This window comes from Cetorhinus maximus, chromosome 6 (genome assembly GCF_964194155.1).
Source record: "Cetorhinus maximus chromosome 6, sCetMax3.hap1.1, whole genome shotgun sequence".
In the NCBI taxonomy this organism is placed as follows: domain Eukaryota; kingdom Metazoa; phylum Chordata; class Chondrichthyes; order Lamniformes; family Cetorhinidae; genus Cetorhinus; species Cetorhinus maximus.
In genome coordinates this window covers 70,327,683-70,353,679 of record NC_135884.1, presented here as the reverse complement: position 1 = coordinate 70,353,679, position 25,997 = coordinate 70,327,683, and the positions used below count along the sequence as shown (strand labels likewise).

The 25,997-nt window shown below is 44.0% G+C and overlaps 1 protein-coding gene across 1 annotated transcript in view; it reads left to right on the top strand.

Moving 5' to 3' along the window:
- dock3 (dedicator of cytokinesis 3) overlaps nucleotides 1-25,997 on the top strand; it is a 1,472,428-nt gene that overhangs the window by 1,399,933 nt on the left and 46,498 nt on the right. Inside the window, exons 48-50 of the mRNA XM_078543841.1 lie at nucleotides 11,047-11,182; nucleotides 17,289-17,436; nucleotides 19,003-19,118. Of these exons, the coding sequence (XP_078399967.1) occupies nucleotides 11,047-11,182; nucleotides 17,289-17,436; nucleotides 19,003-19,118 (400 nt within the window). The remainder of the gene's footprint in view (nucleotides 1-11,046; nucleotides 11,183-17,288; nucleotides 17,437-19,002; nucleotides 19,119-25,997) is intronic.

Genomic DNA, 25,997 nt, shown 5'->3' with positions numbered 1-25,997 from the left:
CCTCCAATACAAGCATATCCCTCCTTAAATAAGGAGATCAAAACTGTATGCAGTGCTCTATGTACAGTATCACAGCACCTTGTACAATTGTAGCAAGACTTCCCTACTTTTATACTCCAACTCCCTTGCAATAAAGGCCAACCTACCATTTGCCTTCCTAATTACTTGCTGTACCTGCATGTTAACTTTTTTGTATGGACATCAAGATCCCTCCATACCCCAGTTTCTGTCATCTCTCTCCATTTAAATAATGTTCTGCTTTTCCCTTCTTCCCACCAAACTGGATAATTTTACATTTTCCCCATTATGCTCAATCTTCCAGATCTTTGCCCATTAGTTAATCTATCTATACCTCTTTGCAGACTCTTTGTGTCCTCCTCACAACTTGTCTTCCCACCTATCTTTGTATTGTCAGCAAATTTGGCTACAATACACTTCATCCCTTTATCCAAGTCCTTAATATAGATTATAAATAGTCAAGGCCCATGTGGGACCCTATTTGCTTGTCAACCTGAAAATGATGCATTTATCCCAACTCTGTTCTCTATTAGTTAGCCAATCCTCTCTAGATGCTAATGTCTTAACCCCAAAGTTCACTGTCTTGAATGTTGTCCACTGATCTTTTTATGACAGTGTGCATATATAAATTGTGGGTAAGGACAGGATCAAGCACAGCTATGATGTTTCCATGGAAAATCCATGCTGATGCTGCTATACTGATACTATTTCTGCTTATCCCCATAAGCTGATGAGACGGTACTAAGGGCAGTCAGTAACGTAGAACTGTATCTCAGCACAAACAGTTGTTTATTGTTTATTAATTGTGTTTAATTGTAAGCAGGTCATAGTATTAACTCAGCATCACTTGAGCCCATTATAAATAGACAGACATTAAGACTGCAGTTATTGGATTAGGAGGTGTATGCTTATAATATGTAATTCTGTAAATAAATATAAAAGTGTGCAAAGATTAGCTCCAGTTCTATCCTTCACCAACTGGCTTTCTGGAACACAACATGGTAGCAGAGAATGGTTACCTAAAGGTGAAAGTTGGAAGCTAAGAAAGAAAAATCAGACAGAAAACTACAAATCTAATAGCTATTGTGAAAATAATGCAAGAAATGCAGAAAGCAAGTGTAAATTTGTCAGGGTATGATTATTCTCCGATGCTTTTGGAGTCTGAACTATATGCCCAGTGGAAGAATGAAGTAGATATGTGGTCACGGGTTATGTCCCTAAAGAGGAAATAAGGTATTGCCTTGGCATTGTTGCTTTCTAACAGAAGTAAAATCAGAAGTACTTTGTAAGCTGAATGCCTTGTCAGTTGGATAGTGATGAAGGCTTGGACTTTCTGTTAGAGCTCTTAACAAAATTTACAAGAAAGGTCGTCTGTTAAATGCCTTTAAGGCATGGTCAGACTTTGATAGATTCCAAGAAAAAGATGGTCATTTCATGGGAGAATATATCATGGAATTTAACAGATTGTATGAAAGATTGATGAAATTCCATTTGGGGATCCCTGGATCAGTATCAGCATTTAAATTGCTGAATTGTGCTCAGTTGTCTCATATGGACAGGCTCCTGGTTCTAACTGGTGTTCTGTACTTGGAGAGGGAGAACATGATGGATCGGATGCCTGCTGTCTTGAAAAAATTCCTGGGGAAACAGCCAAGGATGGACTTAGGGCACCAATGAAATTTCTGACTGATAACGGAGGGGAAATTTACCAATGACGAGTTCAGAGACATGAGTGAAAACATGAACATAACAGTCATGAATACTGCAGCTGAAAGTCTATCAGTAACAGACTCTGTGAAAGGAATCATGCGGTGATTGATGAAATGCTGTATAATATTTTAACTGATCAACCAGACTGCAAGTTGACATGCGAAGAATTCACTTCAGATGGTTGGAGGATATAGTCCCTCTCAGTTTGTCTATGTGTGAAATCCCAAATTGTCTTCTGTGCTGTGTAATAGTCCTCCTTCTCTAGAAGGTTCTAAAATTAGTTCCCTTTTTCCTGCACATTTGAATGCTTTACATGTAGGAATATGGACTTTCATCAAAGCTGAGGTCTGGAGAAAATTCAGAGAGCACTGAGGCATCATATTAGACCATCTGAGACAGAATTTAACTGATGTACTATAAAAGAGAAAGTCTTAGGGAATGGAAAGGCCCTGGTAAGGTCATTGATGGTAAGACAGTATCTATCAAACATGGCAATCGAACTGTTAAGGTTCATTTTTCATGATTAATCGGAATTAATTACAAAATCTCATATTCTGAGCAGCTGATAGAAGTAAACGAGGCACCTTGTAGCTCAAATGCTCATGTGTTTTGTGATGAAGCTCCTGAGGAATAGAATATATAAATCAAGGGCTGTATAGTGGCAATGTGAGTGATCATGACACACTGGACAGAGCTGTCACATCCAAAGGCCAATTGCCCGGAGTCGATACTTGAATGAGATATATTCCAGAGTGATCTAGTGAGTGTGGGACATACAGGAAAAGCCATTGACAAGTTTAAATATGTTTGAATGTTCAGGATGATAGCTAGGAAAGGAGGTCCATGGACTGGCAGAATGGGGTGAAAGGGCAGAAAGTAAGAAAGCTCAGTACAAGTTCTGTTGACGTTCCCAGAAGTGACTTTTGCATCAGAAAACAATCATATCAGAGAAAGACCCTCTGATAGTGCAAGAGCAAGATCTCGCAGTTTTAGTCTCAACAGACATAAAAGTGCAAGTAAAGGCCATGGCTTGAATAGATTAGACAATGAAATGTAAGCCACGAAATAACCTCGGGACAGAACCTGAAGCAGAAATCCTCGTGATCGTGAAATATTGGTGACTGCCAATAAACTTGAGGATAAACTAATAAGAGAGGCAAAACAAAGGGAATCAGATAGTTGGGGAGAGTTTGGAGTTTATTCCGAGCTGCTAGTCTGTTTTGTCACATTGGTGGACCTGTACTGAAAATGTCCTACAGATGAGACTTATAAAGCTAAAGTGAGGCCAGTCGCCAGGGGTTTTGAAGAGTGACAGATGTTAGAGTGGACTCTCCCACAGTTATAAAAGTAATCTTGAAAATCTTTTTAGCTCTTTTGGCCACATGTTCCTGAGAGTATAGGACAATCGACATAAAAGCTACATTTCTACAGGGTGATACTTTCAGAAAGAAGTGTTTCTGAAATCCTCCAAAGAGGTAGCAGATACAGAAGGAAAACTATAGAATATAAACAAATGTATCTATGGCCTGAATGATGCTTCCAGAGATAGGCACAGCAATAATCATGGATAGTTTTAATCTACATAAAGATTGGACAAATCAGAGCGGCAAAGGTAGCCCAGTAGATGAGTTCAAAGAGTGTTTAAGAGACAATTTCTTAGAGCAGCACATTCTAGAACCAACCAAAAAGCAAGCTAATCTAGACCTGGTAGTAAAGGAGTAAAGGAGCCTATACATAGCAATGACCATAACATGATTGAAATTCACATTCAGTTTGAGGGAGAGGAGAATGGGTCTACGACTAGTGTTTTAAACTTAAATAAAAGCAATTACTATGGTGTGAAGACAGAGCTGGCTAAAGTGAACTAGGAAATTGGATTAAGGTTCAGTAGAGGTGCAATGACAGACATTTAAGAAGATATTTCATAACATTCAGTAAAGATACATTCCAGTGAGAATGAAAGACCTTAGGAGATGAATGCACCATCCGTGGCTAACTAAAGAAGTTAGAGATAGTATCAAATTGAAAGAAAAAGTGTACAATTCTGCAAAGAATAGCGGTTACTCAGAGAATTGGGCAGATTTTAGAAACCAGCAAAGAATGACTAAAAAAATAATATGAGGGGAGAAATTAGAGTATGAGAGAAACCTAGTTAGAAATATAAAAACAGAAAGTAAGAGCTTCTACAAGTATTTAAAAAGGAAAAGAGTAACAAAGTGAACATGGGTCCTCTAGAGAGTGAGTCTCGGGAATTAATAATGGGAAATAAGGAAATGTAGAAACATTGAACAGATATTTTATGTCTGTCTTCACCGTATAAGACACAAATAACATCCAAGAAAGGATCTGATGGACTTCATCCTAGCTCCTAAAAGAAGTGGCTGCAGGGATGGTAAATTTGGCTATAATTTTCCAAAATTCCCTAGATTCTGGAAAATAGCAAATGTAACTCTTGTATTGGAGAAAGGAGGAAGACAGAAAGCAGATAACTACAGGTCAATTAGTCCAACATCTTTCACGGGGAAAATGCTGAAATCTATTAATAAGAAGGTTATAGACGGGCACTTAGAAAATCTTAATGCGATCAGGCAGTCAATGTGGATTTATGAAAGGGAAATCATGTTTGACTAATTTATTAGCAATCTTTGAGGAAGTTACAAGTAAAATGGATAAAGGGGAATCTGTAGATGTGGGGTATTTGGATTTCCAAAAGGCATTTGATAAGGTGCCACGTTAAAGGTTACTACATAAAATAAGAGTTCATAATGTATGGGGTAACATATTGGGACGTAACTTCCAGCTAGCGTTGGAAAGAGATGGCCCACAGGAATTAGAAGAAATAAGTACATACTTAACCTGCCTTTGAAAATTATGATGACACTTCCATTCACCAGAGCTGCTTGGGGCCTGCATCGGAAGATTCCTTACACGCCCCAGTGAAGTGCAGCTCCGGCAGATTCAAGGAGGCCATGCCCCTTTTTTACAGCACTCACTGCTGTAAAGCAGGTAAGTTTAAAGGGCCAGTGAAATTTACAGACCAGGGAGAAGGTATGTGCCTAGGTTAAGTGGATAGAATTTGGGGGGGTGGGGGCTATCGGAGGGCAGGGGGGTTCGGGTGGTGGGTTGGGGGGATCGAAGGTTGGAGATCGGGGGTAGGTTGGCAGGGTGGGGGAGGATTGGAGGTCTGGGGGTGTGGGGGGATCAGAGGTCCGGGGGTGTGGGGGGGTGATGAGGGGAGTCAGAAGTCCAGGGACTGGTGGGGGAATGTGGGGGTGGTGGGGGGGGTCCAAGGTCCAGGCGGTTGGAGGGTGTCGCAGGTCGGAGGGGTGGGGGGTGGTTGGAAGTCAGGGGTTGGGGGGTCAGGGCTGGGGGAAGTCAGAGGTCAGGGTGGGAGGTCAGAAGTCAGAGTGGGGAGGTCAGAGGTCGGGGTGGTTGGAGGTGTCCCATGGGGGTTGGAGTCAGGATGTGGAGGGGTGCCCCATGGGGGTTGTCGGAGTGTGGAGGGAGTCCCATGGGGTTGGTCTGAGTGTTTGCAATTGTTACTCAAAAGTTAGAAGAGGTTTTAATTCTTCTAGCTTTTTCTGAGTAACTATTGGTGTAATCCTGGTGGAACCATCCAAAGTTTGTGATTTAAACCGCTTTTTCGGATTGTTCCCAGAGTAGGACAATTGTCCAGAGGAAGTTTGCACTTCTGGGCAAATGCCGTGCCAGCCTTTACCCTGGAACTTCTGAGAGGGATTCCTCAGCGCATCTTTTGGGTACCCCCCAAATCTAACGCTGGGGAGCTCGGAGGTTATGGCTCTTTATCATGATTAGAGGATTTATTAGCAAACAGGAAGCAAAAAATAGGCATAAGTGGGTCATTTTCAGGTTGGCAAGCTGTAACTAGTGGAGTGCCACAGGGATCAGTGTTGGGCCTCAATTATTTGTAATCTATGTAAATGACTTGGATGAAGGGACTGAATGTATGATAGCTAAATTTGCTGATGACACAAAGATAGGTAGGAAAGTAAGTTCTGCAGAGGAGATAAAGAGTCAACAAAGGGATTTAGATAGGTTAAGTGAGTGGGCAAAAAATTGGCAGATGGAGTATATTGCGGGAAAATGTGAACTTTGGCAAGAAGAGTAGAAAAGCAGTATATTATTTAAATGGAGAGAGATTGCAGAGTCCTGCAGTGTGGAGGGAACTGGGCCTCCTGGTGTATGAATCACAACAAGTTAGTATTCAAGTAACACAGTTAGTAAACACAGCAAGTGTTTAAGAAGGCAATGAAATGTTGTCATTTATTGCAAGGGGAATGGAATATAAAAGTAGGGAATTTTTGCTACAATTGTTGGTGAGACCGCTTCTGGAGTACTGTGTACAGTTTTGGTCTGCTTACTTAAGAAAGGATATAATTTCATTAGAAGCAATTCAGAGAAGGTTCACTTGACTGATTCTTGGGATAAAGGGATTATCTTATGAGGAAAGGTTGGACAGGTTGGGCCTGTGTCCCTTGAAGTTTAGAAGAATGAGAGTTGATCTTATTGAAACATATAAGATTCTGAAGGGACTTGACAAGGTGGATGCCGAAAGTATGTCTCCCCTTGTGGAAGAGACTAGAACTAGGGGACACAGTTTAAAAATAAGAGGTTTCCCATTTAAGACAGAGATGAGGAGAATTTTTTTCTCTCGCAGAGTGTCATTAGTCTGTGGAATTCTCTTCCCCAGAGAGCAATAGTGGCTGGGTCATTGAATATCCTTAAGGCTGAGTTCTATAAATTCTTGATTGACAAGGGAGTTAAAGGTTTTGGGGGGAGGAGGGCAGACAAGAAAGTGAAGTTGAGGCCGCAATCAGATGAGACATGATCTTATCAAATGACGGAGTAGGCTCCAGGAATCAAATGGTCCCAATTCGCATGTTCATATGTATGTTCGTATCTTTCAGTGAGATCTGTTTTGCTGAAAATAAGTTGTGTTCATCTAAAAGCAGAACCCACAATGTATTGTTGACATTATAAAGGAAAACATTCAGGCATCTTCATGATTTCTCATGGGGTGGTACTGTGGAATTCGAGAAATGTGTCATCAATAAGATTAGACTGGAATTTTAAATTGGGAGTCAGACTAATGCACCTTGTAAATATATTCATTTAGAAATTAAGCAGGGTAGGTCTGGAATAACTTTAAGGCAACAATCCTATTTAGAGAGTGTTACTCCCATGCCAGTTAATCGTACTAGGTCCTCACATTAAGATAATGTTATATCTGAAAAAGAGACAGAGCAATTGTGAAGCTTCATTGGTCATTTAAATTGGTTGGGCACTTGGACGAAACCAGATGTTAATTATAATGTTTTGATGTTAAGTACCACAATGAAACACCTTGAAGTAGAGAATGTTCTAAAACATTTGCAAAATTATTTCATATTTAAGTTTCCATCCTTACGTGACTCAAAGAACATGAACTACTCATTTTTAGTGATGTTTCACGTGCTGATCATCCTGATTAGTGCAGTTAGTTTCATAATATTTCTTATGAATAAAAATGGGAAATGTTGTCCTTTAGCTTGGAAAGCTAAGAAAATAAAAAGGGTTGTTAAGAGTACTTTAGCTGCTGAAACTGGATCCCGTTGAGGCCATGGATAAGGGAATCTTTTAATTCTTTCATGGGATGTGGGCATCGCTGTCTAGGCCACCATTTATTGCCAATTCCTAATTGCCCTTGAGAAGGTGGTGACGAGCCACCTTCTTGAACTGTTGCAGTCCATGTGTTGTAGGAACACCCACAGGGCTGTTAGGGAAGAAGTTCCAGGATTTTGACCCAGTGACATAGAATGAACGGCAATATAGTTCCAAGTCAGGATGGTGTGTGGCTTGGAGTGGAACTTGCACGTGGTGGTCTTCCCATGCACCTACTGCCCTTGTCCTTCTAGGCGATAGAATTCATAGATTTGGAAGGTGCTGTCGAAGGAGACTTGGTGAATTGCTGCAGTGCATCTTGTAGATGGTACATACTGCTACCACTGTGTGTCAGTGGTAAAGGAAGTGAATGCTTAAGGGGGTGGATGGGGTGCCAACCAAGCAAGCTGTTTTGTCCTAGATGGCATTGAGCATCTTGTGTTTTCTTGGAGCTGCACTCATCCAGGCAAGTAGAGTATTCCCTCACTCTCCTGACTTGTGCCTTGTAGATGGTGAACAGTATTTGGGGAGTCAGGAGGTGAGTTACTCGCCACAGAATTCCCAGCCTCTAACCCGCTCTTGTAGTCAGAGTATTTATATGGTTGGCGCAGTTCAGTTTCTGGTCAATGGTAATCCTCAGGATGTTGATAGTGGGGGATTGATCAATGGTATTGCCACTGAACATCAAGGAGAGATGACCTGGCCATCATTGCCTGGCACTTGTGTGGTGCAAATGTTACTTACCACTTATCAGTCCAAGCCTGAATGTTGTCCAGTTCTCACTGCATTTGGACATGGGTTGCTTCAGTGTCTAAAGAGTTACAAATACTGCTGAACATTGTGAATTCATCCACGAACATCCTGACCTTATGATGGAGGGAAGGTCATTGATGAAGCAGCTGAAGATGGTTGGGCCTAGGACACTACCCTGAGGAACTCCTGCAGCAATGTCCTGGGACTGAGATGACTGACCTCTCAACAACCACAATCATCTTCTTTTGTGCTAGGCATGACTCCAACCAGTGGAGAGTTTGCCCCCTTATTCTCATTGACTCCAATTTTGCTAGGGCTCCTTGATGCCACACTTGGTCAAATGCTGTGTTGTTGTCAAGGGTAGTCACTCTCACCTCATCTCTGGAGTTCAGCTCTTTTGTCCATTTTTTGACCGAGACTGTAATGAGGTCAGTGAGTGGACCCAACAGAACGCAAGCTGAGCATCAATGAGCAGGTTATTGATGAGTAAGTGCCACTTGATAGCGCTATCGATGACCCCCTTCTGTTACTTTGCTGATAATTGAGAGTAGACTGATGGGGTGGTAATTGGCTGGATTATATTTGTCCTGCTTTTTGTGGATAGGACATACCTGGGCAATTTTCCACATAGCTGAGTAGATGCCATTGTCATAGCTGTACTGGAACAGCTTGGCCAGGAGCACGGCTAGTTCTGGAGCACAAGTCTTCAGGTACTATCGCCAGAATGCTGCCAGGGCCCATAGCCTTTGCAGTATCTAGTACCTTCAGCTGTTTTTTGATATAACGTGGAGTGAGTTGAATTGGCTGACGACCGGCATCTGTGGTGCTGGGTACCTCAGGAGGAGGCCAAGGTGGCTTATCCGCCCAGCATATTTGGCTTTAGATGGCAATGCGGACATATGTCTTAGCTTTGTCTTTTGCACTGATGTGCTAGGCTCCCCCATCATGGAGGATAGGATATTTGTGGACCCTCCTTCTCCAGTTAGTTGTTCCATTGTCCACCACCATTCATGACTGGATGCGGTAGGACTGCAGAGCTGAGATCTGATCTGTTGGTTATGGGATCACTTAGCTCTATCTATCACATGCTGCTTCCGCTGTTTGGCATGCAAGTAGTTCTATGTTGTAGCTTCATCAGGTTGACACCTCATTTTTAGGCATGCCTGGTACTGCTCCTGGCATGCCCTCCTGCACTCTTTATTGAACTAAGGTCAAATATATTAAGAGAGACCCTATACAAAGAGCATACTGAAGCTTGTACCAATTGTTAAGTAGATAATCATTCCTTGTGGAACAATATACTGCCTATGAAAACTATGACTGAGAAAAAGTTACGGATTGACCTTGCTGGCTCTAAAAAAAAATGCCAGAAAGAAATTCTGTAAAATTAAATGGGTGGATCCAAGCCATGACTGTCTGATTGTACAATGAAATTGTTAGGTGTTCTAAAAGATGGGTGTCTCACAATGTTAAGCTTTGTTCAGAATATGGAGTTCTTTGATTTAATTTGTTTTAAAATTTTGGTTCTGCATATTAAATCTAATTTTTATTTAAAGAGAGATGGGAATTGTATATTAATTATGTTTAATTGTATGCAGGTAGTGGGCATTAACTGGGGTTTCACTTGAGCCCATATAAATAGACACAGATTAAAACTGTGTTTGATGGGTTCAAAGGTGTATGCTTGCAATGTGTAATTATGTAAATAAATATAAAACTGTGTGAAGATTAGTTCCAGCTTTATGCTTCACCAACTGGCTTTCTGGAATACAACATAGTCATAGAGGGAGGGAAGTGGAGAGAGGAAATATTGTTGTGGGGTCCATTTTTGGCTCAGTTGATGACCTAAGTTGCATAATTGGCATAAGTTGCACCATCATGACTTTGTCACATTGGACCTTTGGCTGTTCCCAATCAGTACCACTAGTTTCTCGGCACCTTTCGAGCATGGAACTGCTGCATAAGGGCATGCATTCAAAGTTGTTTTGATTTATGCTTGGGACTTTTACATTCTATTTCATTCATTCTATTACATTCTATTGATGTCACCTGATAAATACATTGATCAGATTTTTACTGGTCCTAACTGGAATTTCCAGCAAGTTGCCCATGACCCACAATGGTTTCCAGTGTTACTAGGGGACATACTTGTTTATCATGTGTTGGAACTAAGTGTGATATTGAGTTCACTTGCTTAGAAAGAAAGAACTTACATGCATTTATATAGAATAAAACAGAAAAAGCTGGAAATACCCGGCAGCTGATGCAGCATTATGGAGAAGGAAACAGAGTAATTGCTGGGAACTTTTTTCCAATGACAAAAGATCATTGACTTGAAACATTAACACTGTTTCTTTCTCCACAGATGCTGCCTGACATGCTGAGTATTTCCAGAATTTTCTGTTTTTATTTCAGATTTTCAGCATCCGCAATATTTTGTTTTTTAAATTATATAGAGCCTTATTATACAGTCAAAGCACCAAATTACAAATCAAATCAAATTACAAATTACTATGAAGTGCAGTGGCTGTTATGTGGTGAAATTGAAATTTAGTTTATGCACAGCAACCCCTCATAAATATTGGTAAGGGAAAGGTCAGGTTTCAGAGGAATGTTGACCAGGACACAGAGAATTGCACCTCCAACAATGCAGTACTTCCTCAATGAACCTGCAGTGGGCCTTGGACCCTCCAGAGGCAGAACCAAGCCAGGCTGATGTGCATGATCATTGAGAGTCAAATAGAATGAATAGAGAAATTTCTTTGAAGAGATTAAAATTACGGGGTGATATCCATGATAATGGGTGTGAAATGCTTGTTTAGGATTAAGAGGCAGTCACATTGTGAATGCTGGGACTGGACTAGCTGAATGTAAAGTAATATTCTATCTTATTGACCTTCTCAGCCCATTGAACCTACTTGGCTCCAACAGGCACTCCTCATCCTCACTATCCTCACAGGCATCCAGTGAGGTTGGAAACCTTGTCATCCTCACAGACGGCCTTGCTGGAGAAACTCCTGATGACCCATTCCGCATGCAGGTATGGCAGTTTCTGTTTTTGATTTCCCTGTGTCATATACCATCTCTGGGCCTTTAGAGTAGACATGGCAGGTGCTGGGCCTATAGAAATGTTGTGGCTCTCTGCTTGGAACTACATTCTTCTTATCGTGTCCACGGACAGTCTATACATGGCCCAGCCAGAACTGGACACTTTTTTGCACCTTGTTGTTGAATTCGGCAAGATCTGCAACAGTGCAGGGTTCCTCTAGCGATAGACATTGCAGGAGATGTTACATAGTCTGTGGCTCAGTTCCACGTTCACAAGTTTTTGGGCAAGTTGTATATCCCCATTTGCTTAGTGACACCTTTGAACGGCCTACACCAGTCCTACTGGAACTACATAAGAGTAGCACAGATTGGTTGGGTTCCTTTCTCCTTGGTAACACAGCTCAACTTAGTGAGCTATTGTGTACAGGTTCTCACAATCACAGACCTATCTGTGAGAACTGGAAATTATTCCTTCTGGGCACCCACCAGATATGGTACCGTTGCATAAGGTAGAATATGACATTCATTACAGTATCTCTCGGCTCAAGAACTCTCTTCTCATCTGAATGAGGAGAATTTCCACTTTTCCTTAGCAAATGGAGCTTGGTAAACATGAGTTCATCCAAAAAAATAATAACTTACTTAGCCTGAGATTTTAATGGTAATAACGTAAAGTCCTGACAGCACCTAACTGAGATAAATACCAATAGGGCTGTAACAGGAGTTAAATTCCTTCAAGGACTATAACAGGAGTTAAATTCATACAGGGACCATAATGGGAGTTAAATCCTAACAGGGACGGTAACAGGAATTAAATCCCAGCTGGGTCTGTAACAGGAGTTAAATCCCAATGGGAACAGTAACAGGAATTAAATCCCAATGGGAACAGTAACAGGAGATTAATCCCAATGGAGACAGTAATGGGAGTTAAATCCCAACAGGGACAGAGGGCGGAATTGTCCCAGAATTGCACAAAGTGTGGTGGCAGGCATGAAAAGCAGCTTTTTACCGCCAGCTGTAATGGCGGGTTTTCACGCCATAGCATCTGCTACCCAGCATGTCCTGCCTCTTTCATAATGCATTTATGGGAAATACGCCGGATCGCTGGCAGATGGGCTCGGATTTGCTCACCACGCTGTCGCCTCAGTGCTTTCTTGCTCCGTGCACCATTTTTAAGGGCACCAGAGTGCAGCCTACTTCATGTCTATAGACTGGGTCCAGTCTCCAGGCGAGAGAACGCCCCGAAAGCAAAGGTGATTGCAATCCTCAAACTTAGTGATGCCTCTCTGGGGGACCTGCTGGATGCAGTGGAAGGCCGTCGCGAACTCCTCTACCCTGCTCTGGCCGCAGGAAGTCTACCAGAGTCACCAATCCGGCCTGGGAGGTAGTGGCAGTGATGGTCAGCACAAAAGAGCACATAGAGGTCAGCCATCCAGTGCGGGAAGAGGATGAATGGTTTCATCCGTTCCGCCAGGATAAGTCAACCACCTCATCACCCTCAACACACACTCCCAAACCCATCACACATCCACAGGGATCTCACGCTTCAAGGGACAACACCTCTAACTCACACACATCTCCATCAGGCTCATATCTTCTGGGGCTCGCGTCTTCATCCCATCCATGGCTCCGCTCATCACACAAACGTTCCACGCATCCTTATCATCTGCCGTGGCATGCATCCTGCTCACACACTCTCCATCTGTTTTCATGCAGGAGAAGTTGGCTCACAACAGGAGGGGGAGGTCCCACACCTGGGGTGGAGTGGCTGACACTAGACCCCTCACTCACTTTGAGGAGCGTGCCATTGCGCTGACTGGTGAGAACGTGGACTGTGCCTGCGGCACCGGTGAGGTTGGCAGCAAACACCGACGTGAGGATCCTGCACTAGATCATCCCTTTCTCAATGCAACCACGAGTGCTCTCCCTCCTGTTTTTGACCCTGCTGCCATGCACTAATTATCTCCACTTTGGTTCACAGGGAGCTCTGCCGAGCAGCCGACACCCTCAGCCAGCCAGTCCCTCAACTCCAGCCAGGACCTCACCTCCAGCCAAGAGGGCACCTCTTCCATTGAAGAGCTAGAAATAAGCAGCCTGAAAGACCTGTCACAGCATTTACCCACACCCTCCACCAGTGCAGAGACATACACCTCGGTGGGACCTAGATCTAGAGCAGGCTTGGGTTCATAATCTGGTGGTCACCGCACGGGCACATGTCCACAGCAGGAGGAGGCAGGTTCAGTCGAGCTTCCCAGCACTCGGAGGACTGCTGAGGAAGAAGCATCTGTCGTGCCCAAGTCAGAGGAAAAGCCTCCGGATTCGGCCTTCCAACTCATTGTGCAGAGTCAGCAGAAGGCAGGGAAACATCAAGGAGAGCTGTTGGAAGCCCTCAGCAGAGTGATACGTGAGTCAGAGGAGTGCATCAGCCTGCTCTCTGATGAAGTGGTGCCCACATGTGTGCGCTGGGAGGTCTCCATGGGAAGGATGGCAGATGCTATGGGGACCCTGGCCCAGCAGAACACAGAGATGAGCGCAGACCTGCACTCCATCATGGTAGCCATGGGTGAGTTCCTGCAGTGGTAACGCAAGAAGGAAATGGGGCACCTCGACATCCGTCCAGGTACTCCTTCCCCTCAAGAAGTCAGGCCAGTGCCCTCAAGCACCCGAAGGCAGGAGGAGTGGCAGCTGGACACTCCAGGTCATTCACTCAGGAATCCCTGAAATTGCCTGATCCCTCCAAGTCCCCTTTGCCTGTGACCCACCTCAACATCATCCTCTGTCACCACAGAGGGAGCAACTGGCACACAGGAGGACAGCCAATGGAAGCCAGGGCCCTCAAGGCCTCAACTCTCCAGAGGATCTACGCTGAAGTCATCAGAGGCAACAGAACCATCCATTGCACAGCCTGTCTCCGCATCAGCTGCAGATGTCAGGGCAGCACCTAGGCGAAGTAGTAGGCCTAGAAAAGTTAAGAAATCCTGATCACAAATGGTTGCATGGGTGAACACATTTTGTCACTCTATAATTGAAAAATAAATTCACTTTCACTGAATAATGTGTAATGTTGTCTTTCAGTGTCATTTACAGGCTTCAATAGTGCTCCCCCCGCAATCGCCACCCACCCCCCCCCCCCCCCACCCACCCACTAGCTATCCGGCTGCATGCAGCCAGACCACGAGTGTTTCTGGAGGGAGAAGTGTATGTGTCAGGGCCTTTCGGAGCCTCGTGCAAGCACTCTCCCATGCACACAGGTCCTTTGTCCATCGCACTCATCTCAATGTTCTGAGCATTTTCAATGCTGTCTGTTGGGGTTCTCTTTCAGTTGTCCATCTGAGCTGACCTGCATCTCCATCACCCACTGATTGCACTCCCATGCAGCACCTATGCCCGTCAACATGAGGCTCTGCTCACTTTCAATTCCAAAAAGATGGTAGTGGTCAAATTCCTCATGAGCTTCCCCCCCCATTCCACCCCCACCCCTAGTCACTCATGTCTTTTCCCCCATAACCATAGATACACCCTGGCATTAAGTTTGACCTCCCCACTGTAACCTTCCATCTGAGCCCTTGTCACTCCAGGATGTCCAGGTGAACGTGTACATTCCCTATCTTCCTGAAAATCCCACCCCCATCCACATTGACCTCCCCGACTTCCTCCTTCCCACCCCCGTGTCCACCAACCACCCTCGCTGCCCTTTCTACCAATACCGTCACACCCTCACCCTCCCAACCTGCTCCCTTGCCCCGTTACTCTAACCATCCCCTCGTACCACACCCACTCTGAGTTCACTCCCCAGGAGGCAGCCATTGACTCCACAGACCCCTCCCTTGCTCATTCACCTGGATGTTCCACCTGCCCCCAACACCTTCCTTCTCCCTTACACCTTCCTTCTCCTTTATTTCTCCCTCCACCCTTACTCCTTCCTCCACATTTACTCCCTCCCCCCCCCAGATACCTTCGTCTCTCTGGACTCCCTCCTCTCCCTGTACTCCCTCCTCCCCCCCGGAAACGTTCCCCCCTCCGAACTCCCTCCTCCCCCCTGACACCTTCCCCCCACACAATCTCCCGCTGACAACCTCATCCTCCCCCCACCAACAACCTCATCCCCACCCCTGGGTACACCTTCCCCTCCCTCTCATATCTAGACTTTCCCCTCCCACCACTCCCCCCCTTGCCGATCATCCATACCAGCCCATGGCAAAGTCTGTGAAGTTCTGAAGCAGGTCCAAAGCACAAAACGGAGACCATGGAAGATGATGCTACCCCATGGTGAAATCTGTGAAGTTCTGAAACCTCAGCGAAGTTGAAGCTGCTGTGTGGAAACTTCCCACCTTCCGAGAGCAGCTTCGCGGCTGAGCCATATGCAAGAGGATCCACCCAGCATTTGATGCATAAGTTCCTCCAGGGTCTGCTAGCTGTAGGCCTCCAGCATCTTCTTCTCCTCGTCTGTCCACGATCTAAGCAAGGCCCTAAAGGTAAGTCCTGACTTCTGCATGTGTGTGTCCAGACATGTCCTGGGCCGGTGTGTTTTCCCACCGGCATAACAGTAAATCGGGTGCGGGAGGGACAGTTCCAGTCGGATCTTACCTTACATCCCATTACTGGGATGCAAATCAGGTTCATGCCAGTCTCCAGCAGAATTTGTGATCTGCCATGGCGGACACCATCAGCTGATCCCGCTGTGATTTCACGCCGGCCTGAAAAAAATCTCTGCCTCTCCCATCAAATTCTCCCCCACCCCACCTACCTGCCGCAAACAGGAGCAGACAATTCCGCCCAGAAACAGGACTTAAATCCCAACGTGAACTATAACAGAAGTTAAATTCCAGCAGGAACTGTAAGAGAAGTTAAATCCCAACTAAGACAGTAAAGGGAGTTAAATCCCAGTGGGGACTGTAACGAGCATTAAATCCCAACAGAGGTAATACCAGATCCTAATAAGGATGGTAATGAAAGAAAACCTCAACAGGGACAGAAATAAAGCTAAACCTTAATGAGGACTGTAACATGGTGACATGAACTGTACAAGGGAGAAACATTAACTGAGCAAATCCCAACAGCCACATTAGAGTAAGGCATTAATGTGGATTGTAGCAGAATGTTGTTGATGGGGACTGTGACTGAGACTGATTTTTGCAGAAGCCTCACAGTTTAAATGTTGTACAATTGACAGTAAGACTGTCACCTTCGAAGTGTGTGGAAATTTAATGTTTGTTTGGAAGGAGCTGGACATGCTTCATCTGCTTGGTTTAGTTACCAAACTAAAGTATAAAATTGCTTGAGTAAAACACTATGCAGCTATCGCCATAAAATTGCCAATTTAGGATGAAAACAATTATGAATATACTGTGCTCCTTAAAAAAATAAAAATCTCTTGGTTCTTTTAATACTCCTTTATGTGGTTGAGTCATGCCCATTTTAAAAGCAGAGGGAGAAAACCTATTATTTTCATGACAATGCCATATTATACAAGCTACAGCAACACATTTTGCCACAAGTTATTCTGTGGTGTGTTTTTGGTAAACAGATGAAAGAGGCTTTGTTAAAAACACTGTCTCCCCCACTCACCTGATTATAATCAGGTAACCTCAGGCAGTACAAGCCTTGCATTTAACCTCAGTGTCCCTAGGATGGGGGAAAGGAAAAATTAAGCCAGGACTCCCATTTCTGATTTTCATTCAGCACACCTGCTGGGAAGCACGTGGCTATCGACATTGGGTGAGGACAGGTGATGCCTTCCATGGTAGAATAGCCTGCCAACACACTGACTAAGGTCATGCATGGTCACATGGATGATGTACAAGGAATGAGCCACACTTAACAAGCTGTACACCATCAAAGGTCAGTGGCTTCAGAAGAGATGGGTCAGTATTGCAGATGAGATAAATGAATTGACAAGCTCTTCTCCATTACAGTGATAGTGTTCAACAATCAATAGGAACTTGGTGGTTTTAACAGACATGTCAGGCTACTTGTGATGAGTGGCAGGGCCGTCCATAGCCTCTGTAAGTCATCTGTTCACCTCTTGCTGTTTCATTCCCTTGTCAAATTTCCCAGCGCGCGCTCTTTCGTTCTGCCACTTTCTCTGCTTTCTGCAGCTTGCTTACGCTAATCCCAAGTTCCAGAGCTCCATGACCAACGTCTCTGTTTTGTCGTCGTGCCAGGCAAGTCCATCCACCTCTAGCCTGAGCTCTACGCACTCTGCACCCTCACAGATGATCAACTCAGCTCCGTCCAGTGCTCGAGGTAAGAACCTCTTTTATTTAGTGTTAACTTTCAGGGCCGACTTGCAACTGAGCTGCCTCTTCTCTCCTGTATATTGCCTTTGCTTTTATGCACATTTCTGAAACAATGCACAGTTGGGTGGTTGAGGCCGGCTTTGACAGGGGTCTGACTTTTACCCTATATTTTGAAATGAAAGGAGAATGCCAAGATAAGAAAATACAGTGACATGAAGATGCAATCCTGAGATTTGACACTGAGAAGTTTATGAGTTTAAAAAGCTCCTAATACTCGTGTTTTGAAATTCCATGTCATTGCTGACAGGTATTTTGGAGCGCAATTATGATGCTTTTTTGTTAGGCTCTATTAAATCTGATTATCACTTTAAGCTCATTGCTCAACACTCCTTAATAGCAAAGTGATCTAAATGAAAAACTTAAAGTACCTGTAGCTGCCCGTAAACATTGAGGTCAACTAGAGGGCAGTTGTCACTTACTCCAAAACTCAGGATCCCAGTCAGACCAACCCGACATGAAATGATTGACTTTCTTATTTTTCAAGATTATTTTGCATCTGTAATGAAATGTGAAATCTGGACTGTGATGATGTATGCTCAAAGGAACACTTGTGTAAGCCAGTTATGTATTATCTGTTTCACAGATAGTAATATGGTGAAACGCCAGACACTTTAGAGCCAAACAGCCCATTTTGTTGGGTCAGCACAAGTAATTTTGTTCAACAGAAGCTAATTAGAAGAGATCTTGTTTTTGACTACTGCATTAAAATTACTGTTGCGTTCAAGTGTGAGTGAGCCCTCATGGTGTATGCATGGAGATGTGGGATTGTGTCTGCAACTGCCTGTCCATGCGCTAATGCATTGTTTTTACTGATACCCGTCCATCCAGTTTTGGATTGGCAAACACTGTTCCCCCTCCACACAGCCTCCACTCCACCTCCAAGTCTTTTCCCTATGCTTAGATAAGGAGTACTGTCTAAGCATATAGAAAGAGATGCATTAGGGTCGATACTAAACCCCTCCACTAGTGGGAGTGAGTGTGGGCAGGTTAAAAATTAAAAGCTGGGATATGTGTCCCCAAACACAGTATAGGTTCCTGCTGCCATTTTTACAGCAATGAGTTGATTATCATTTCTGAATCTCACTGTTTAGTTAAATCTCTCTAGTGGTTCCAAATGAATGCATCGCTTTTCTTTATCTTGATCTTTTCATTTCCTGTTTTTTCCTGCTCTTTTTCTTTTATTGTCTCTCTACTTTTCTCTTTCTTTGCTGTTTGTTGCTCTCCCTTTTGTACCTTCTCTCTATTCTCTTCTTTTCACACTCCACCTTAACTCTCTCCCTTTCTCTGTCACTTTTGTATGTCTGTTGTCTTTCTCCCCTTTTTCTCTTTAGCTTCGCTTTTATCTCTTCTTTTATCTCTCTTCTGCCTTTCTCTCTCCATCTCCTTATCTGTCTCCTTTTTTCCCTTTCCTTCCTTTCTGTTTCCATATTCTTCCCTCTATATTCTCGCTCTATTTTCTTGCCTTTGTCCATTGGTTTTCTAATTTACTGTTCCTCTTTCTATCTATACTCAGGTTCCCCATCATTGTCCGATAAGTACCGTCACTCACGGGAGATTGTGATGTTGCTGCCTCCTCACAGGGACAGACCAAGCAGTGCCATGTATCCAGCCATGATGGAGAATGGCCAGGTGAGTTACTGGAACATGTCATTCCATAGACTTGCATAGCCATTAAATATGAGAGAGATGCTATTGGGTATCTGTCACATGTCATGCAGTGAGCATAGATAGAGCCTATATCTGCCATTTTATCACAGTGACATGGATAATACGGTACTAGTAAAACCCAGATGCACTCAAGAACATGAAACTGAAATCTCATTAGGGATTGTAGAGTGAGGCTTCACCTCATCGCTAAACAACAACTTGCACCTTTTAAATGTAAAAAGACCATCACGGTGGAACTAACTAAGGGAACAGATGCTGAGCCTCGCAAGAGAGGTGAGGAGAATTGACTGAAAGCTTGTTCAAGGCAGGTACTTTTTTAAAATGGTCTAGAAGGAGATGGAATCAATGGGAAGAGAGTGGAGTTTATGGCTATGTCTTCCCAATGTTCAGCTGAAGAAAGTTGTACCAGACAAAACACTGGTGGTCAAGAAGTCAAAGGAGGTAGTGGAGAGGTGGAATGGGACGCCATTGGCATGTAAATGGAAGCTGAGCCCCGTGTTTGTAAGTGATGTTACCAAGGGAACAAGGATAGATCCCTGAGAGACTATGGATATGATAATGAAGGGCGGAAAGAGAAGCCATTGCTATAGACGTGTTATATCTGGATAGATAACAATGCAACCATCCAAGGGCAGCTGCACAGAGATGAACAACAGAGGAAAGGCAAGAAATCAGGTGGCATGGTGAATCACATCAAATGGAGAGGAGGACAAGCTGGGAAAATCCGGAACAATTACAGGATCAGAGGATTTCATTCTCAACTTTGGTCAGCACCTTACTGACCTTATGGTTCAGACAATCCAGCTTGGATGGATCTGAACAGAAAGTATTGGTGTAGGTAACATATTTGAGAAACTTTGAGAGGGAAGTGACAGCATGGATTAGTTAAGGGTAGATTTTTTGAGGGAGGGAGAGGTAATTTTAAAATAGAGAGGAATGGTCCCTGAACTTACAAAGCCATTAATATCATCAGAAGGTGTGGACCTGGAAAGAACAGGAAGTGGGTCTTACAGATTTACAAGCACGAAGAGGGTATGGCGTGAGATAATGGAGAAGTTACAGATTGATTGGGGTCAGTTTGGAGTGCTTGCAGGAGGTCAAGGAGCAGAAGGGGGAGAAAGAGGAGGAATCATCTCCTACAGCTGTGAAGCTATAGTTAATATTAGAAATGAAGAAATAAAAGAGCTCTTTCCACCTAGTACTGGAGGTGAGGGATGATTGAGCAAAGGATGGGGGTTCGAGGAGACAGTTAATCTTGGAGCCTGGGGCTGTCCTTGCCCTTTAGGATGATCCCGGTGTAGTAGAGATTTTTGACTACAAAATGAAGTATGCTAGTCATGGTTGAGTTAGAACTGGCATTGAGTAATAAGACCAACTGTCTGCCATGTGAGCTTAGTTGTTGGGACACCCTGCTTTGATGGCACAAAGATCGGAACTGACCAGGAGGTCTAGTGGAGGTTCAAAATGGCCAATAAACGGAGTGCAGCTGAGCTAACTGAGTGAAGACTTGGAGTTTGATGAGAGGGGGAGTTTTTAAGTGATAATTTTGTTCTTAAATTTTGCTCTTAAAATCTAATCCAGTCTGTAATTAGCAGTAACTGGAAAGTGCTGTGTAAGCAGGCCAAGTTCTTTCTTGCGGTTTAAACAGGGTAAACTCACTCTCAACTGTAGGAGCTGAGTAGTTAATTAGCTAACTGGTTGAATCTGGTTACTGTAGCCCCAGTTCATTTTAGAATAAATTCAGGGTTCTTTAGTGCAGCCAAGACAAATGGAGTACAGCTGAGCTAACTGACTGAAGGCTTGGAGTTTGGTGAGACGGGCAGTCAGTTCCTTTTTCTATCTTTCTCACCCCATGGGAATTGGTTGTTGCTCCACCACAGGGAAAGGAGCTAGCTGTTTGGTGCGTATCTGGTAAGTGGGTAAGTTCTATTCTGTCCCTAAGGTTTAAAATAGTACATAAAATGGGGGTAAAGATAATAAAATATATAAGAAAGCAACATAAATAAGTGATTAATAGAACTAAGTAATTATTTAAAGCACGTTAAATGGCAGGACAGAATAATGTGTCAAGGTTGCAGCATGTGGGAGCTCCTGGATAACATTGTGATCCAGGGTAAACACATCTGCAGTAAGTGTTTGCAGCTCGAGGAACTTTGGCTCAGAGCCATTGAGCTTGAGGCTAAGCTGCAGACTCTGTGACGCATCAGGGAGGGGGAAAGTTACCTGGATGCTTTGTACCAGATGGCAGTCATACTACTTAGGATAGGGTCTTCTGATTTGGTCAGGGACAGGAGGGTGTGACCGCAAGTGAGGCAGTTAAGGGGACCCAGCGGGCAGGAGTGTGAGCCTCTGCAATTGTCCAAAAGGATTGAGGTTCTCTCAGCTTGTTTGGATGAGAGCAGGGACTGGAGGGTGGATAAGCAAACTGACCATGGCACCATGGTACAGGAAGCCATTCAAGTGGGTGCAGCAAAAAGGAACGTAGTGGTAGTAGGGGACAGTGTAGTGAGGATGATTGACACTGTTCTCTGTAGCAAAGAGTGAGAGTCCAGACAGCTGTGTTGCCTACCCGGTGCCAGGTTTCAGGACAGGCCAGGAGACGAACTTGCAGTGGGAGAGGGAGAATCCACCAAATTCAGAAGCAGAATCCCAAAGGTAATCATTTCTGGATTATTACCTGAGCCATGTGCAAATTGGCATAGGAAAAATAAGATTAGAGAAATGAATGTGTGGCTCAAAGACTGGTGTGGGATAAGTGGGTTCCAGTTTGTGGGGCACTGGCACCAGGAAAGTGGGATCTGTACCGTTGGGATGGTCTATACCTGAACCGTGCTGGGGCTGGCGTCCTCACAAGCTGCATAACTAGGGAAGTAGAGAGGGTTTTAGACTGAATAGTGGGGGCGAGCGATCAAATTTGGGAAGAAGTGGTAAACCAAAGAGTAGACAAGGCAAAAGAGAAAGGTATTAATATGGGAAATGATAAACAGACCATGAAAGGAAGGGACAAAGAATATAAATCTAAGAGTAACTCAGCAGATAAGGCTAGAAGCTACAAAAATAATAAAAGAACAAAACTAAAGGCTCTGTATCTGAACGCACATAGCATTTGAAACAAAACAGATAAACTGATAGCACAAATAGAAATAAATAAGTATGATCTGATAGCCATTAAAGAAACATGGCTACAGGATGACATAGATTGGGACCTGAATATTGAAGGGCATGTGACATTTATGAAGGACAGGAAGTTAAGAAAAGGTGGAGGGGCGGCTCTGTTAATTAATTGTGGCATTAGCACATTAGAGAGGGATGACCTAAGTTCAGGAGACCAGGATGTAGAAGCAGTTTGGGCTAAGATGAGGAATGATAAAGGCAAGAAGTCACTTGTGGGAATGGTGTACAGGCCCCCTAATTGTAACTACATGGCAGGAGACTATAAAAGAAGAGATAATGGGAGCTTGTCAGAAAGGTACAGCAATAACCATGGGGGATTTTAATCTACAGATAGACTGGAAAAATCAAATTGGCAAAGGTAGTGTAGATGAGGAGTTCATAGGATGTTTTTGGGATAGTTTCTTAGAACACGTTCTGGAACCAACCAGAGAGCAGGCTATAGTATACCTGGCATTGAGCAAAGAGACAGGATTAATTGATAACCTTATAGTGAAGGCACCTCTAGGTAGCAGCGATCATAATATGATTAAATTTTACATTCATTTTGAGGGAGAAACGAGTGCGTCCAAGACTAGTATTTTAAAGTTAAATAAGAGCAATTATGAGGGCATGAAAGCAGGGCTAGCTAAAGTGAACTGGGAAGTGAGGTTAAGGGATAGGTCAATAGAGGTTCAGTGGCAGATATTTAAAGGGATATTTCAGAATACACAGAAAATATACATTCCAATGAGAAAGCATCCGTGGTTAACTTAAAAAGTTAAAGACATTATCAAACTTAAAGAAAAGACATATAATTACGCAAAGGCGGGTGGCAGGTCAGAAGATTGGAAAAAACATAAAGAACAGCAAAACATGACAAAAAGTTTAATATGGAGGGAAAATTTAGAGTACGAGAGAAAGCTAGATAGTAATATGAAGACAGATAGTAGGAGTTTCTATAGATATTTAAATAAGAAAAGAGTTATCAAAGTGAGCTTTAGCCCTATAGAAAGTGCATCTGGGGATTTGATAATGGAAAGTAGGGGGGGTGACAGATGAATTAAACAGGTATTTTGCTTTGGTCTTCACTATACAGGACACTAGTAGCATCCCGGAAGTAGCCGTAAACCAGGAAATGGAGGGGAGGGAGGAACTCAGGAAAATTACAATCACCAGGGAAGTGGTATTGAGCAAATTGTTGGGGCTGCGAGCTGATAAACCCCCAGGTCCAGATAGACTTCACCCTAAGGTCTTGAAAGAAGTGGCTAGTGAGATTGTTGATGCATTGGTTTTAATTTTCAAAAATTCCCTAGATTCGGGGAAGGTTCCATTAGGTTGGGAAATAGCAAATGTAACTCCTTTATACAAAAAGGGACGGAGACAGAAAGCAAGAAACTACAGGCCAGTTAGCTTAACATCTGTCACAGGGAAAATGTTGGAAGCTATTATTAAAGACACTATAGCAGGGTATTAGAAAAATTCAATGCAATCAGACAGAGTCAACATGGTTTTGTGAAAGGGAAATCATGTTTAACAAATTTATCCATCTGCTGGATAAAGCAGTGGATGTACTGTACTTAGATTTCCAGAAGGCATTTGATAAAGTGCCACATCAAAGGTTATTGCGGAAAATAAAAGCTTATGTTGTAGGGAGTAACATAATAGCATGGATAGAAGATTGGCTAGCTAACAGGAAACGGAGAGTAGACATAAGTGGGTCTTTCTGGTTGGTAGGATGTGACGAGTGGTGTGCCACAGAGATCAGTGCTGGGGCCTCAACTTTTTACAATTTACATAAATGACTTGGATAAAGGTGTGGTTGCTAAATTTGCTGATGACACTAAAGATAGGTAGGAAAGTAAATTGTGAAGAGGACATAAGGAGGTTACAAAGTGACATAGATAGGTTATGTGAGTGGGCAAAGATCTGGCAAATGGAGTACAATGGGCAAACGTGAAATTGTTCATTTTGGCAGGAAGAGTAAAAAAAGATGCTTATCTAAATGGTGAGAGCTTGCAGAACTCTGAGATTCAGAGGGATCTGGGTGTCCTAGTACATTAATCACAAAAGGCGAGTATGCAGGTTTGGCAGGTAATTAGGAAATCTAATAGAATGTTATCATTTATTGTGAGGGGGATTGATCACAAAAATAGGGAGGTTATGCTTCAGTTGTACAGGGCACTGCTGAGACCACATCTGGACTGTGTGCAGAACTGGTTTCCTTATTTAAGGAAAGAGGTAAATGTGTTAGAAGCAGATCAGAGAAGGTTTACTAGACTAACACCATGAATGGGTGGGTTGTCTTATGAAGAAAGGTTGGACAGGTTAGGCTTGTATTCACCAAAATTTAGGAGAGTAAGAGCGGCTTGATTGAAAGCTTTAAGATCCTGAGGGGGAGAATTTATCGTCCCATGGGTGGGCGCGCGCCCAACACAATCGGGAGTAAAATAGCACACGATGACATCAGGCAAGCGTCCCGATGTCATCACGTACTCGCACAATATTTCGCTCGGTGGGCGCGCACAGGTGTCGGAGCAGTGCCCGCCATTAATTAACAGGCCACTTCAGGCCCTTAACAGTCCAGTTGTCTGTGATTTTACCTTGTCCGTGCGATTTTCTGCTCGTCGCACGCGCAAAATGGGCAAGTAGCCAACTGATATTTTCACAAACCTCATCCAACGGCCGAATAAAAAGGGTCAGAAGCTTTGCCAGTGGAAGTAGTGAGCAGTTTTGGAGATAGTTTGCAGCTGGTTGCTTATTGGTACTTGGCGGCTTCATCTCTGTTCGGGGCTTCATTCTTAGCATTTCCAGGCTTCATTTCAGGACTCATTGCTATCTGCCAGGCCCCCAGAGGATTCAGACTATATGGACCCTTCCAGGTATCAGACAGCCTTCCTTTATTCTGGTAATGGGGATTGTGGTCTCCACTGGAGGCACCTCCTCTGAGGAGGAAGAGAGGGCAGAAGGGGGAGGAGGCCAGGTGTACCAATGCAGCTTCCAGGGGAGGGACCTGTGGGAGGAGAGGCACAGGCACAAGAGACAGGGCCAGCAGGGAGTCCAAGGTGGAAGGGATCGCAGAAGACACCACTATCTTGCTGCCAGGGTTTACAGGCGGCGATGCAGCTCCCTCAATATATCTGAGGTGCAATGCCAAAGGAGGCTCCACATCTCAAGGGGGACCATGACCTCCATCTGCCAGATGATTGGGCCTGAGATCAGCTCTGACTGTGTGGACTGACATCCCATGGCGGTGGCTCTGAAGGTCACAGTGGCTCTCAACCTCTGTGCCTCTGGCTCTTTCCGGGGGTCAGTGGGGGAATCTGTGTGGAATCTTGCAATTAGCTGTCCACAGCTGCATCAAGCAGGTGACAGAAACTATGTTCAGGCAGGTACTGACCTTTATTCTTTACCATACGGACGAGGCCAACCAGGCTGAGCGAGCCAGAGGGTTTACAGCAATTGCTGGGTTACCCCGCATCCAGGGTGCCATCGACTGCACACATGTGGCCATCAAGGTGCCAGTGGATCAGCCGGGTGTCTTCGTCAACAGGAAGGGATTCCACTCCATGAACGTGTAGATAGTGTGTGACCATAGGATGCAGATTCTACAAGTCTGTGCAAGGTACCCTGGCAACTTCCATGACGCTTACATCCTGAGACACTCCCAGGTGCCGAGGCTCTTCAGTG